Source organism: Aspergillus ambiguus (assembly GCF_047715705.1).
Source record: "Aspergillus ambiguus strain CBS 117.58 unplaced genomic scaffold BDV59scaffold_17, whole genome shotgun sequence".
NCBI lineage: Eukaryota > Fungi > Ascomycota > Eurotiomycetes > Eurotiales > Aspergillaceae > Aspergillus > Aspergillus ambiguus.
The window spans coordinates 208,658-222,385 of NW_027395530.1; the positions used below are offsets into that span (position 1 = coordinate 208,658).

Consider the following 13,728-nt stretch of genomic DNA (forward strand, 5'->3'; position numbering starts at 1 on the left):
TCGCATGCACGAACGTATCTTGGACACAGAGCTTCACAATGAAGTGACAGGTCTCAATATTCAACCTGGATTCATGGAAACAGCTACACGAGCAACCTCTGCGGGAGAAGGTCAGCCCCTCTCATGTGAGAGGAGAGTTGGGATACACGACAAATGCAGAATAGACTCCAGAAAGAAGGAAATACGACTTCTAACGCTGCATTCCGGGGATGTACATAGTATCCTCCGCTGCGACCTCCATGTTGCGAGTCTCAACAATGGGCCAGTATATTCCGCGCTATCATACACTTGGGGCCGAGGCTGCGACAAATTCTGGATCTTGGTCAATGATGATAAATTCTTCATCACCCAAAACCTATTTGCAGCTTTATTACAAATCAGAGCACACAACCCAGCAGCACCAGTAGTCCTCTGGGTAGATGCTGTCTGTATTGATCAGTCCAATGTCGAAGAGAGAAACCAGCAGGTGGGGCTGATGGGGGAGATATACTCCAACTGTAACAGGGCGATAGTGTGGTTGGGCACATTCAACCAGAGTCCAGTGGAAAGAAAATGCTGCGCTCTTGTCGGTGATGACTCTGATTTTGACCAAAAGTGGGACGACTATCTCTCTTCCTTCGAATTCAAGGATGAGCATAATCCTAGCCTAGAAACCGCCACCTACTACGCCTATAGTGATAGTACCGCCATCGACACTACCCAGCACTTGGCCTGGTTTATCCGGCTCCTTGCTGATGGATTTGACTACGTGAGTCACCCTCTAGTCGCGTTTGGGCTTCTGAAGGGCCGTTTAAAACGCAAAGACCGGGAAACTATGGATACCATGGGGCATGTCAATCTATTGTTAAGCGAATGGTTCACACGGCTATGGGTCGTGCAAGAAGCTGTTCTAGCTCCATCATTGAACATACTTGTTGGTTCGGCATCTTTGCCATATGACGTTCTTATAAAAGCACTAGACGCACTGGATAAGCACCCGAGTCCTAACTGGAGAGCTGAATTTCAAATCACTTCCCTGATATGGTTTCTCCGGAGTTTTTTCGTCAATACAGTCCCTGCGAGATTCGCGAGCTGCGGGAGAAGATATTCCACTCCTTCCGTTGCGTCTTCGCTTCAACCAGTCCATGGCGTCAGAGGACCTGGACCAGGTTTACGCACTCATAGGACTGGCATCTAAGAAAGAGGAAATTATCCCTGACTACAACGCATCAGTGAAGGACGTTTACACCGACTTTTGTGGTCGGTACATTTGCCAAAATGCTTCTCTACTAGTCCTCGCATTTGCGGCCTGGAGAAATAAATACCCTGATCTACCGTCTTGGGTCATCGACTGGACAGTTATAGAAACTTCCCGTCCCGGAATCCGATCTTCATGGCTCAGCATCACGCCATTATTCAATGCCTGTGGTGGGCTCATGCAAAACGGATCTATCTGGTCTGAAAACCTTCTCTCAGTTTCTGGGATTGAATTTGACCGTATCAGTAATATCAGCGAGACCATGGAATCCTACCAGCGAAGAACTCTAACAAAATGGGTAGACTTCTGCTTGCTGAGTGCGAACAATGGGATTTATCCTAGCGGATGCTCCTTCCGCGACCCATACTGGCGCACCATCTGCCTGGATTCGAACTGGACCCCCACATCCACCCGACGAGCTGACAACAAAGACATCTACTGTCTTATCCAGGCCGTCCGATCCGACGGGCAGCTAGAGCCGCAGTTTCCGGTCTTGGAATCAGACCTTATGAGTTCTGGGTCTCTAAAAAATGCAACGGAGGAGGTGAATATGCTTACTACTATAACCGTTTTTACCCATGAGCATAAGCTATTCATCACGGGCAAAGGATACATAGGACTGGGAAACTGCGATATAATGGTCGACGATAGGGTCTTTATCCTTCCGGGGCTTCAAATACCTCTCCTTTTACGACCAGCAGGGGTAGGGAGGCATCAAACTGTGGGATTGTGCGATAGTTACACTGTTGTTAGTGGAAGTTACGTTCATGGGATCATGGATGGTGAGGTAGTGAAGGGATCAGGATGGTCAATGAAGGATCTTGTTATTGAATGACCATCTGCGATGTTTTGTGGATATCCATATTCCGCTTTCAGCCACCAATTTTGTATTTATCAGACATGTTCAATCATCTGCCTTATATTTGCTGCATTCTATGGTCACTTTGTAGTGAGATATTATTGCCTTACCCATTTAAGGCATACGACATCATAAAAAATGTCTACCCGTAACTGAATATATCTCCACAACTCTATTATCGAAATACCCACGCTAAGAGAGATGCACTTTACTGCGTAACCTAACCCTTATCCCCATCCTTCATAGGTGGCCGTTCATATAATCTCCGATTGAACGGTAGACTATCTGACCTTGTCCACAAGATCCGTTCCTTCACCTACGGCAGACTAGATACTACTCCATACAAACATCCGATGGGCGAAGTCTCATGGGTCGAACACGTCTCCCGTTCCTACCACAATAATTACATCCGTGGGTCCCGTAAGCAGCGTTGAACGTTAAGAGCTTTTATTTTCCAGCATTTCCGATCCTACAGCCCAAGAAGAAAGGTAGAAGCCCGCAGGTAAATAGGTCGATCAAAAACAATCATGCGAATTTATTCCCGTCATAGCACTATCTTAGTACTTCTTGCCCTGGCGCAGAACATCACCGAACTCCTCCAGAGGGCTGCGGATGAGCTTAGTCTCCTTCCAAAGGTTGGGGGTGAGGAAGCCGTAGGTGTTGACGACGGCAAGGAAAGTGGCCTTGAGGGTGTTCTCGAGGGTCTTGGTGGAACCGGAAGAGGAAGTGTAGGCGTCCTGGACACCGGCGAGCTGCAGGAGACGCTTGACGGCGGGGGAGGCAACGAGACCGGTACCACGGGGAGCGGGGATAAGCTATTGGATTGGTTAGCATGTTGACCGCACATTCACACGGGACTGGGTTTCATCCGGGGTGACGTACTCTGACGGCGACGGAACCGCACTTGGCGCTCTGCTTGACGGGCAGAGAGTGAGGCTCACCAAGGTTGGTACCCCAGTAACCGCGACGGACGGGGAGAACGCTCAGCTTGGCGATGATGATGGCGGCACGGATGGCGGTAGCGACTTCCTTGGAGGTCTTGATACCGAGACCAATGTGACCCTCGGAGTCACCGATGACAACGACGGCCTTGAAACGGGTACGCTGACCGGCACGAGTCTGCTTCTGGACGGGCTTGATCTGTAGAGGAAGAAAAAAGAAAGGTTAGCGGTGGTTGGTTCTTGCGAAAATTGCACCCCTCCACATAATGTCAAATCGTCAATCCAATGCGACCCAGACGCCGTTCGATTGACCGCATCTTGTTCCCTCCCAATTGCGCAAAATCGCATGTCCGTCAATCGCACGGTCTGTTCGTTGAAAAATCCGCCGGTGGTGGTCCTATCTCAATTCGTACCTTCATAACCTCATCCTTGAGCTTGGGGAGGAAGAAGTCCACAATCTGGTACTCCTTCACGGGCAGAGAGTGCAGGTAGATCTGCTCCATGCTGGTGATCTTGCCGGCCTTGACGAGACGGCCGAGCTTGGTGACGGGCTGCCATTCCTTCTCCTCCTGCTTTCCTCCACGACGGCCACGGCGGCCACGACCACGGCCACGGTCACCACCACGGTCACCGCGGGAGCCAAATCCTCCACGTCCACGAGGAGCGTCAGCCATGTTGTATCGATATGGCGATTGAGAAGAGATCAACCGAGGAGGGGTGGTGAGGAAAGGACGGGAGGGTGTCGGTGGTTGTCGACTTTTTTTTCGCGGTCGAACTCGACTATGGCGGCACGACTGTTTGGTAACCAAAATTGGGGCAGCAGAGCGGGTGCGCTAAGCGAGCCCTGGAGCCCTATACCCTAGGCGGTGACCCGATCGGGTACTCCGACCAGGGCGGGGTCATGTGACGGGTACCTTGCCCGATTGGGATGATTGTCGCCCTTGCGCTTTTCTTATCGGCCGGCGGTCTGCAATGGATGATCAACGACTTATATCATAGCATTTCCTGGTTTTTTCCTGCCTTCCCTGCTGTCGTTTTCTCCTCGCTCGTTTATTCCTGCTTGTTTCTGTCGACTGTTGTGTGGTAGACTTCAATTGATACCTACGTTTTCAACCTCATCTTCATACTAACTTCCAACATGTTCCGCTGGTATGTATACCCCAGATCCGCTCAGGGCTGGCTACATGGATCCGGAATTGACGCTTCGACAGGTATCAAACTAGACTGGCAAAACAGCCAATCCTCACTGCAAGTGTCACCAGTGCGGTACGGTCATCCTCCTCTTATTCGTGTCTGATACATGTTACTGACCCCATACAGGTGTTGTTCGGCAGTGGTGATGTTTTAGCCCAGCAGGCCGTCGATCGGAGGGGTTTCCAGAAGCATGACATGGCTCGGACGGGTCGCATGGCCCTTTACGGAGGTGGTATGTATACTAGTACCATCCCGCTAGAAGACGTCGCTTAAGGACCCGTTCAAACTAACCCAAATAGCTATCTTCGGTCCCGCTGCCACCACATGGTTTGCCTTCCTCCAGCGTCGCATTGTCTTGAAGAGTACCAAGGCAACAATTCTGGCGCGTGTTGCGTGCGACCAGGGTCTCTTTACTCCCATCCATCTCACCTGTTTCCTGTCCTCAATGGCAATTATGGAGGGCAGTGATCCAATCGAGAAATGGCGCAACAGTTTCCTCCCCAGCTACAGGGCGAACCTGACCATCTGGCCTCTGGTCCAGGGTGTGAACTTTGCCTTTGTGCCGTTGGAACTCCGGGTGTTGGTGGTTAATGTTGTCAGCCTGGGTATGCAGCTTGTTCTACATCGACCACACTCCGATCTGAACACTAACCGGTATCGCAGGATGGAATTGCCTGCTGAGTATGATCAACAGCGGTGGTAACTGAATTGCATCTAGACCAGAGACCTGTGTTCAAGATACCCCTTGATTGTACAACCGATATCTGTCTCATCCGCACTCGATCTGTTCTGGGGTCATGAAGGTCTTTGCATTTGTTTCCGACGATTGTTTTGTTTTGGACCATTTCTTTCGTTTGTAGCAGGACTCGAGAAAAGATAGACATGTAGTATATATTAATCCTATCGAGTTGGCATACGAGATGGAATACTAGGTAGTAGATCGGTGAAGTTGTACTTCTCAGGGACTAGGGTTGTGGTTCGGCCTATGAAAGGCCGCCAAAGGGGCTGTGCCTAAACGGGAAAGGCTGCCAACCGGACATCATCCCCAAACCGCCTCAAAACTTCATATTGTGACCTCCCGCAGCACCACCAGCGCCTTGGTAACCTCGACGTCAGCTGTGATCTGCCTGGAGCAGACGTCAGAATTCTGCGTGAATCCATACGCTTTATCCGCTTCCTTCGATTCTCCCTCCGTCCCGGGTCGATCTTTCCACGCTTCATCACAAATTTTGTCTTCACCCACCGAGACTTTTTCTCGCTCGGTCAACACTTCGCCCATCTTTCCCACCACCACCCTTTCCGACTGTACCAATATCGCCTGATCTTCTTTTCTTCCCTTCCGCCGATTTTCGTGATTTTTCTGCCGTCATCATGGCCGCCGTCGCAGAGAACCCCCCCGTTCCCTCCACCGAGAACTCCACCCCCGGGTTCGCCGCCGCCGAACAGAAGGACCAGGCCGAACAGACGAATGGAGATGCCGTCACGGTGTTCCATGACAAGGAGAACTTCAATGTCAAGCACCCTCTTATGCATGAGTGGACTCTTTGGTTTACCAAGCCTCCCAGTGGCAAGGTGTGTAGCCACCCCGCGACGTCGATGGATAGGCTACTAATCAGTGATGTGGAATATAGGGCGATAACTGGAATGACCTGCTGAAGGAAGTCGTCACGTTCAACTCCGTCGAGGAGTTCTGGGGAATCTACGTAGGTTTTTCCCCGCCATCTCATCCGTCCTTGCGCACCCCGCTGACCCAGTCCGCAGAACAACATCACGCCGACCTCGGAATTGGGCCTGAAAGCCGACTACCACCTCTTCAAGAAGGGTATCCGTCCTGAGTGGGAAGACCCCCAGAACAAGCACGGCGGCAAATGGTCCTATTCGTTCAAAGACAAGCGCTCCGTGCCGATCGATGATCTATGGCTGCATGCCCAGCTGGCCGCCATCGGTGAGACTCTGGAGAACGATGAAGACAACGAGGTGATGGGTGTTGTCGTGAACGTGCGCAAGGGATTCTACCGTGTTGGGCTCTGGACGCGGACCGTCGGCAAGAGCATCCCCGGCGACAAGAATGGCCGCACACCCGCCCAGGGCAAGGAAGTGCTCGAGGCCATCGGTCGGCGCTTCAAGGAGGTCCTCCGTCTGAAGGAGGCTGATGTTGTGGAGTTCTCGGGTCACACTGACAGTGCGCACAGCGGCAGCACGCGGGCCAAGGCCAAGTACACGGTCTGATGCGGTTTCTTTTTGTTCCTTTCTTACGATAATTCCAAATGTGTTCGACCTGTCTTTTTCTCTGGGACGATAGAAATGCCATGATTATGGAAAGCAACGCATCAAAAAGGGGAGTGCTGGAGAGATGGCTGTCCTGTTATTGCGGGTCTTGTGGCTTGTTGGTGGATTGTAGGTTCACGCATCAACGGATTTCCTTTCCCAATACGTATTTCTTACGACGCTTACACCAGTTTAAATTAAAGTGCTTATGCAAGGAATAAAAATAGAAGAAGTCCGCCAAACACAGACGTAATATGGTTGTGTTGGTGTATACCTCTGCCTCCGACGGGGCTCGGGGATCTCATACTATATCGCGAGAATTGTCTTTGATTGTGGTACCTAGATAGTATCCTAAACTAGGTAGTCGGTAGCGAGGGGGTCAGACAGACACAGTTATCTCTAGTATGAGCATCACCCCAAAGACACCCTTCGATCCAGTCCTAGATTCTTTCCACCAGGGAAGGTGCCGCTTGCCACCAGGCGCCGTGAACGTCGAATCGAATTCTTGTCTGGCCACTCCTCATCTGTTTGGTTGTCGGAGTCCTGGCAGCCACTCTGGGCCATTGTCGGGGTGGTCCAGAGGCCCAGTACTCCATCGCTTATTGTCGTATCCCTGTTCTTAGCCCTACCAGTTTTGTCATCGTACGCCTGGGTGAGAGAGGCTGGCAGCTACCTCGGGATCTAGGGCAGTACGAAAGGTTTGCGTAGCTAAGGGCACTGTTTGTGGGCAAGCAAGACCCTTTAGAACCCTTATCTCTTGGGGGAGTTGGCCCCATACCTCACGGGGATCTCGTACTATACGGTAACTGTAGATATCAAATTGCCAACACCATCCTCACCCATCGACCTCTTCTGTACGCAGTAGAATCATAATGGCTCCGTCATGGATGAGCATGCAGGTGATCAAGCAAGCCTTGGTACCTACTAACAGGTAATCTTCGACAGCCTTGCAAAACATGGTTGGCAGACACTGTGATGGAAAATACCGTGTACATTCACATCGACTTGTTGTCGTCAATGGGAAAGAACGTCGACGTATTCACTACCTCATACCTCATACCCTGGTGACCCACGCTGCTGCCTGCCTACTTATTCTCTCCTGCCCCTCCTTCTTCTCTTCTCTCTTCCACCTCTCAACCACCTCCAGTCGACATCCATATCGACACCCATCTCCCCACATCCGCACGTCGTTCCATCCCTCTGCAAGCGACTGGAAGTGCTTGAGACTTGACATATCTGCATCTGTCTTCAGATCAGTTGGATTTGCGAGACTCGCACATCCGTCAGCTTCAGAGGCTCAACCATACCCGGGGGCCGGGACAGAATACATACGGTGACCCATCTCCATCCATCTCCTTCCGTCCTTTCTGACTTCTCTTACTGATCCTGTTCTTCTCCTAGAATCCTTTGGTCCCCTGAGGAGATACAGGCCTAGTATTGGTTGGGTGGTTGGGCTAGCCTGGTCTACACACTAAGTCCATCTTCCTTATCATTCCCTCTCTGGGCTCGACTCTGATTCTAACCTTGTCTCACAGTCCAAACAGCTTAGACCTCTCGAGATCCTCTACTACCTATTCATCCTCGACTCCCCTATAGCTCTGCTCCCTCCCTCCCCCTTCCCCTCTCGTCTCACATTCACCTGCCCACTTCCAGATATACGGATCAGAGCCCTTGGGTGGCGGTCGGGTCGGGCTTGGTGGTACAGGGATATCCCCGTATATCTGTCCTGATTTCCTTCGTTGTCCTCAATTCCCCACCCGTCCAGATACACGCAGGCCTTTTGGTGCAACGTGTCTTTCTGTCCCGACTTTCCATGTCGTTCTCACTGCCCCGGGCTACAAGGAAACCTGTATATCCATTCCCTCTCCCCTAGATCCCGGCAGTTCGCAAGAACAGGCTCGCGTGGTTGGGTGGTTGGGTCGGGCCTGGGATAATGTACATAACGTTTTCTTCACAGTCTGGCTGATGGAGGGAGGGTGGGTTGGGCCGCCTGCTAACCCACAGCACTAACACTGTCTAGCTTTTCTGGACCGGTCCATGGTTGGGTGGTTGGGTTGGGCCTGGGGCAATACTATGTATTGCCATATGCTGATATACATTCAGTAATTGGTCAGTCAAAACTATCTCCCTTTTCTTGTAATCGGCAGGTGCTAACCGTTATGAACATCTCGTTCGCAGCAGCCCGCGGCTATTGGGTGAAGGTCCAGGTCGGACGGGAAGGGATTTGTGATATACTGTAGATAGAATGACAACTGATGTACTAGATCACCTTCAGGCTTGTATCCGATAGAAATGACGTATGTCTTATTGTAGAGAATGGCTCCAAATGTCCTACCCCGAACAGTTCCAACGTATATCCGTTCGACTATAGATACCCCATAAAGCTACCAACAGCAGTCAAAGCTAAGGTTAACTAATATTTTTATACGATGTTCCTGACAGCTCTCCCATCGAGCCAATCGTGAGCTTAAGATTGACGTTTATAGTGGTGGAGTTGTGGATCCGTGACGCACCGTCGGGTCTACAACAGCGACAGATTCGACGGCGTAGGAAGAACCATCAGTGCCGACTATTTTGAGGAACCGAGATTACCCGTAATTCTTCGTCTATGAACAACCGGAAGGGAAGGACTTTGGAAATGGACTGGGCAATATTACAACTGTCGCGAGAGATATGGGTGCAGATGTGAAGGTACGCTGGAATGAATATATTTTGAGTCACAACTATACAGGGTGCACATCATGTACACCATCAGTGTCAGTTATTGGATCCCTTGAGGGACCGTATTGTAGCCGCCTTCAACAGCTATGCTTATGGAAGATGTAATATAAGGCTGATGGAACAGATTTCAAATTCGACTATTCTTGAACTTGGGGCATGTTATGAGGCTCTTCGCACCAGCCGGGGCCATGCAGGATCTTCAGATTTTGTCTAATAGCCCAGGATTCCTCAAAACGAGGTTATAGCAATACTAGAAAGAAAACAAGATAAAAACCGGAAAGACAATTAAGATCTGGCGATTAGTAAGAAGGAAAAGTACTTAACCATACTAAGCGATCCTTCACGCCCTTCGCGTGGATATGCCCAGCACGGTCACCAACGACATTGGACCACAGACCTGGAGCCAAGAAGGACAAGAAAAGCCCAGACTGGCTAATGAGGGCGCCATGCGATACTTGCTGCAACACGAATGCTTGGCTGGGACGACATCGGCGTATTCGCCCTGAGGGTACTCAACATCTCTCGACAAGCTGAGGCCGGACGGGACTCTCCCGAAGGGAAGACTACTAATATATTGCGATTAGCAGTGTCATGGGGTAGATGGGACCTGCGTGAGATGTGCGATGATGTGCAGTAGATCAGATCGCTGGCGGAGAGACCATCAGGTCCAACGGTGGAGGAATGCCAATGCGAGGGACTCCGATTCGATCAGAGGGACGATATCCGACAGACTCCATTGCGGGATGACCAGAGAAATGGGAAACGAGGCCCAATGACAGGTGGACGATTGAAAGATGTCTGCTGGTGACGAATCCTGGAGGGCGAAGTCGGAGGGCGGCCTGGGCGATAAGGCCGGCAACAGTCCGGTATTTAACGCTGACTGGCCGCTGTTCCTTCTGTGCATCTTCCACTGGTGACAACGTCTGTTCTTCTCACTCACTCACTCGCATTCTCTCGCCTTCGAGATACTCCTCTCCCGATGGAGTCCTCTACTTCATTTAAACATCACCCCCTTTCCTTTCAATTCCCCATGGGCGGCTTGGGCCGGTCGGGGCAACTCCACACCGCGTTACAACACGGCAGATAACCATGATGGGCCTGGCTATTACTCAGTTTAATGACCCCAAAAGAAGTGCGAAATCGAATTACGCCATTATGATTGGTCCCTGCGCGTCAATCGACGAGTCAACCGATTCAATGTCCTCCGCATTCCGGGGTAACGTCGTATTCAGGCGTTCGGGCAGCCCTCGTAGGGAGGGGACCGCACAAGCACAACCGAATGGGTCGTTTGAAAACGGCTGGTTCCAACATCTGAGACACACGCATACCATCAATTACGATCCGACGGCTGAGAAAGCTTGTTGAACGTGTTGCATCTCGTCTTTCATGCGGGGATAACCGACGTCGCATACGCTGTTTGCTGATCTCACCCGGATGCGCATACCACTCAAGAGCGGGGATGCATCGAGGACTCAACCCCAGTTTCGACTCGACAATTTCCGTCTATTCGTGCTACGAATCAAATCCGGCAGGCTTATCTGCAGATGGAGACTAAACACCGCTGGTGCCAGCTAGGTTTCCCAGCTAATTGTTTATGTTACATAAAAAAATTCCGAACGATGCCGGTGGCGAACGGGCCATCAAATTTTCCATTGATGATACCCTGTTGCGGCGACGGCAATAACCGAAAGGGGGAGGTTGGCTGATTGTGGATTTCGCCTCGATCAATACTGGCCACTCTGATTTGGACGACAAAAAGAAAAGAGAACAACAAAAATTTTCAAGATGATAGAAGGACGGGATCACTTTTCCACCGCGTGACAGGAAAAATCAACCCGACCCTGACTAGAGCAGTGATTGTTTTTCACCGGGAATGTCCGACTGGTTGAAATCCGTTTGCGCTATCGTCCTCGGTTTCGAGAAGCATTCTCCGGTGTCCAATCACCTTGGTGTGCGGCTTCTCTCGGCGGATGCTTAACATGGCTTGACATATCTTTGCTCCGTGCCCTGGGGTTTCATTCGTGGGTACTCAAATCTTAGTCCCAGAGGTGCGATTGGGTTTGTCCCGTAATTTTGCTGGTTCTGGGTCTTACCATGTTTACAACCGACGGCGTAAGTCGCCGGGTCTGGTGATAAGGCCCTCCGCCATCGCTTACCGGAGAATACTCTTCCACCGTGAATATAAGGTCGCGTGGGATCCTTTCCTCTGCGCGTCTTCTCTCTTTTCTCAATTTGTTTGTTTCTTTTCCCTGGCCTCGGGCTTTTTTTTATATTGGGCCCTATCAATATGGCTTCCGCAAACCGTGAGGTTGAAGCTGCTGAGTATGTTATGCAATCTTTTTTCTTTCCCCCCTTTACCCTTCTGCCTCGGTTGCACGAAACAGGGATTTCATTTGTTCTTTTGTGCTGATTATCTCCTCCAGCCCCCAACAAGGCCAAAGCCCGATCACTGAGTTCATTGATGAGAAGCCGACCGGGCCTTGTGAAAAGGCTCTCTCTCCCACACCTGATGGGGAGGAGCCCAATGCAGAGGAGACCAAGACTCTGCGTCATGTCGCCGAAAATCTGCCAGTTTCCGCCTGGCTCGTAGCTGTGGTCGAGCTTTGTGAGCGTTTCACCTACTATGGTATGTCTGGTATGTTCCAGAATTATGTCAATCTGCCGCTCGATGGCAGCCAGGGTCGTGGTGCCCTGGGGATGGGCCACCAGGGTGCCACCGGTCTGACCACCTTCTTCCAGTTCTGGTGCTATGGTAAGCAAGTTCTAACTATTCCGTTTCTGTTCATCACTGACACGAATCAGTTACTCCTATCATTGGTGCCGTTGTTGCCGATCAGTACCTGGGCAAGTACAAGGCCATCGTACTTTTCTCCATTGTCTACATGGTCGGCTTGCTCATCCTGGTCTGCACTTCTATTCCCACGGCTCTCCAGAATGGCGCTGGTCTGGGAGGTTTCATCGTTGCCATCCTGATCATTGGCCTGGGAACTGGTGGAATCAAGAGTAACGTTGCTCCTCTGATTGCCGACCAGTACAAGCGGAAGAAGATGGCCGTATCGACCAACAAAAAGGGCGAGCGAGTCATCATCGATCCGTCTCTCACCATCCAGCGTATCTATATGATCTTCTACGGCTGTATTAACGTGGGATCTCTCTCCCTTCTGGCGACTCCTTACATGGAAAGGGATATCGGCTTCTGGTCCGGCTACCTGCTTTGTCTGTGCATGTTTGTCTGCGGTTCCATGGTGCTCGTGTTCGGACGCAAGTTCTACGTGGTCCGCCCTCCCCAGGGATCTATCATCACCGACGCTTTCAAGGCCCTGTGGATCATGGTCATCAACCGCAACATGGACGCCCCCAAACCCAGCTGGCAAGCTGCTCAGAGTGGCAAGCAGCGCTCTGTACCTTGGGACGACCATTTCATCGACGAACTCAAGCGTGCTCTGGTCGCCTGCCGTGTCTTCGCTTTTTACCCCATCTACTGGGTTGTGTACGGCCAGTTCTCGAGCAACTTCGTCACGCAGGCCGGTCAGATGCAGGGCCACGGCATTCCCAACGATTTGATGCAGAACTTTGACCCCATCTCCATCATTGTCTTCATTCCCATCCTGGAGACTATGGTCTACCCGCTCCTGCGCCGTCTGCGTATCCGCTTCCGCCCCATCACTCGTATCTCGCTCGGCTTCGTCGTCGCTTCCCTTGCCATGATGTACGCCGCTATCGTGCAGCACCTGATCTACTCCGCCGGTCCCTGCTATGAGCACCCTGGCTGCGACGCCTCCATTTTCGACGGCCAGACCCATGGCAACAAGGTTCACATCGCCATTCAGACGCCCGCGTACGTGTTCATCGGTCTGTCAGAGATTTTCGCCTCCGTGTCCGGTCTGGAGTACGCTTACACGAAGGCGCCGCCGTCGATGAAATCGTTCGTGCAGTCGATGTACCTCCTCACCAACGCCTTCGGTTCCGCCATCGCCGAAGCCCTGACGCCCGCCGCGTACGACCCGGCCATCCTGTGGATGTTTGTTGGTCTCGCGTGCGCGTCCTTCCTTGTCGGTATTATCTTCTGGCTTGTGTTCCACCATCTCAACTCCCAGGAGGACAAGATGAACGCCCTCGACGCGGACGACCCGGATACCCCTGGCTACGGCCAGGGTGGAGTCACCACCCCCGAGGCAAGCGAAAAGAAGGAGGACAAGGCGTCCGCGAACTAGACGAGTTGGTCCTCATGCTCTTTGCTCCTTTGTTGATATTTAGAGGGCTTGGGCTTCGGTTGTATTATAATATCTCTCTGTTCTTACATTTTTTGTGGCTATACTTTTAATTCTCGCGCACCATGCCGAGGTCATGGTCGACTTGAGCTCGCGCGGGTCCGCGTAAGAGCAACCTGCTGCGCAGATGTGTGACGAGATTAATGTATATATTCGACGAATTACATATGATGATAATTATTATTATTCTCTGCTTCCCGAGTGTGATCCGACGTCGTTGGCGTGATCCGACGCCGG

At 51.5% G+C, this 13,728-nt stretch overlaps 5 protein-coding genes across 5 annotated transcripts; 4 read left to right on the forward strand and 1 right to left on the reverse strand.

The window, feature by feature from the left end:
* Positions 1-854: 854 nt before the first annotated feature.
* On the forward strand, positions 855-2,117 carry BDV59DRAFT_178818 (uncharacterized protein). The gene has a single exon (XM_073689829.1). It carries the CDS (start codon positions 1,125-1,127, stop codon positions 2,070-2,072), a length of 948 nt encoding a protein of 315 aa, XP_073547622.1. The 5' UTR covers positions 855-1,124; the 3' UTR covers positions 2,073-2,117.
* BDV59DRAFT_178819 (40S ribosomal protein uS5) lies at positions 2,113-3,826 on the reverse strand. The gene is made up of 3 exons (XM_073689830.1): positions 3,451-3,826; positions 2,979-3,236; positions 2,113-2,911 (listed from the first exon to the last, which is right to left on the reverse strand). The coding sequence occupies exons 1-3, from the start codon at positions 3,709-3,711 to the stop codon at positions 2,654-2,656; spliced, it is 777 nt and encodes a 258-aa protein (XP_073547623.1). The 5' UTR covers positions 3,712-3,826; the 3' UTR covers positions 2,113-2,653.
* A 181-nt stretch (positions 3,827-4,007) lies between these two features.
* Positions 4,008-5,142, forward strand: BDV59DRAFT_178821 (Mpv17/PMP22 family protein). Its single transcript, XM_073689831.1, has 5 exons — positions 4,008-4,186; positions 4,249-4,303; positions 4,358-4,463; positions 4,531-4,836; positions 4,895-5,142. Exons 1-5 carry the CDS (start codon positions 4,176-4,178, stop codon positions 4,936-4,938), a joined length of 522 nt encoding a protein of 173 aa, XP_073547624.1. The 5' UTR covers positions 4,008-4,175; the 3' UTR covers positions 4,939-5,142.
* A 168-nt stretch (positions 5,143-5,310) lies between these two features.
* Positions 5,311-6,780, forward strand: BDV59DRAFT_178822 (eukaryotic translation initiation factor 4E). The gene is made up of 3 exons (XM_073689832.1): positions 5,311-5,803; positions 5,863-5,934; positions 5,993-6,780. Exons 1-3 carry the CDS (start codon positions 5,603-5,605, stop codon positions 6,458-6,460), a joined length of 741 nt encoding a protein of 246 aa, XP_073547625.1. The 5' UTR covers positions 5,311-5,602; the 3' UTR covers positions 6,461-6,780.
* Positions 6,781-11,217: 4,437 nt separating this feature from the next.
* BDV59DRAFT_35178 (peptide MFS transporter) lies at positions 11,218-13,487 on the forward strand. The gene is made up of 3 exons (XM_073696238.1): positions 11,218-11,542; positions 11,644-11,972; positions 12,023-13,487. Exons 1-3 carry the CDS (start codon positions 11,508-11,510, stop codon positions 13,432-13,434), a joined length of 1,776 nt encoding a protein of 591 aa, XP_073547626.1. The 5' UTR covers positions 11,218-11,507; the 3' UTR covers positions 13,435-13,487.
* The last annotated feature ends 241 nt before the right edge of the window (positions 13,488-13,728 follow it).

What these genes read in the sequence shown, in the direction of transcription:
- BDV59DRAFT_178819 (XM_073689830.1), bottom strand. Translation starts at nt 3,711, where the DNA reads ATGGCTGACGCTCCTCGTGGACGTGGAGGATTTGGCTCCCGCGGTGAC. An exon ending in TCAAGGATGAGGTTATGAAG is followed by an intron (nt 3,237 to 3,450) that starts GTACGAATTGAG and finishes CTTCCTCTACAG; the next exon opens with ATCAAGCCCGTCCAGAAGCA. An exon ending in GCGGTTCCGTCGCCGTCAGA is followed by an intron (nt 2,912 to 2,978) that starts GTACGTCACCCC and finishes CCAATCCAATAG; the next exon opens with CTTATCCCCGCTCCCCGTGG.
- BDV59DRAFT_35178 (XM_073696238.1), top strand. Translation starts at nt 11,508, where the DNA reads ATGGCTTCCGCAAACCGTGAGGTTGAAGCTGCTGA. An exon ending in CGTGAGGTTGAAGCTGCTGA is followed by an intron (nt 11,543 to 11,643) that starts GTATGTTATGCA and finishes TATCTCCTCCAG; the next exon opens with CCCCCAACAAGGCCAAAGCC. An exon ending in CTTCCAGTTCTGGTGCTATG is followed by an intron (nt 11,973 to 12,022) that starts GTAAGCAAGTTC and finishes GACACGAATCAG; the next exon opens with TTACTCCTATCATTGGTGCC.
- BDV59DRAFT_178821 (XM_073689831.1), top strand. An exon ending in CTGCAAGTGTCACCAGTGCG is followed by an intron (nt 4,304 to 4,357) that starts GTACGGTCATCC and finishes GACCCCATACAG; the next exon opens with GTGTTGTTCGGCAGTGGTGA. An exon ending in GGTTAATGTTGTCAGCCTGG is followed by an intron (nt 4,837 to 4,894) that starts GTATGCAGCTTG and finishes CCGGTATCGCAG; the next exon opens with GATGGAATTGCCTGCTGAGT.
- BDV59DRAFT_178818 (XM_073689829.1), top strand. Translation starts at nt 1,125, where the DNA reads ATGGCGTCAGAGGACCTGGACCAGGTTTACGCACTCATAGGACTGGCA.
- BDV59DRAFT_178822 (XM_073689832.1), top strand. Translation starts at nt 5,603, where the DNA reads ATGGCCGCCGTCGCAGAGAACCCCCCCGTTCCCTCCACCGAGAACTCC. An exon ending in CCAAGCCTCCCAGTGGCAAG is followed by an intron (nt 5,804 to 5,862) that starts GTGTGTAGCCAC and finishes TGTGGAATATAG; the next exon opens with GGCGATAACTGGAATGACCT. An exon ending in AGGAGTTCTGGGGAATCTAC is followed by an intron (nt 5,935 to 5,992) that starts GTAGGTTTTTCC and finishes CCCAGTCCGCAG; the next exon opens with AACAACATCACGCCGACCTC.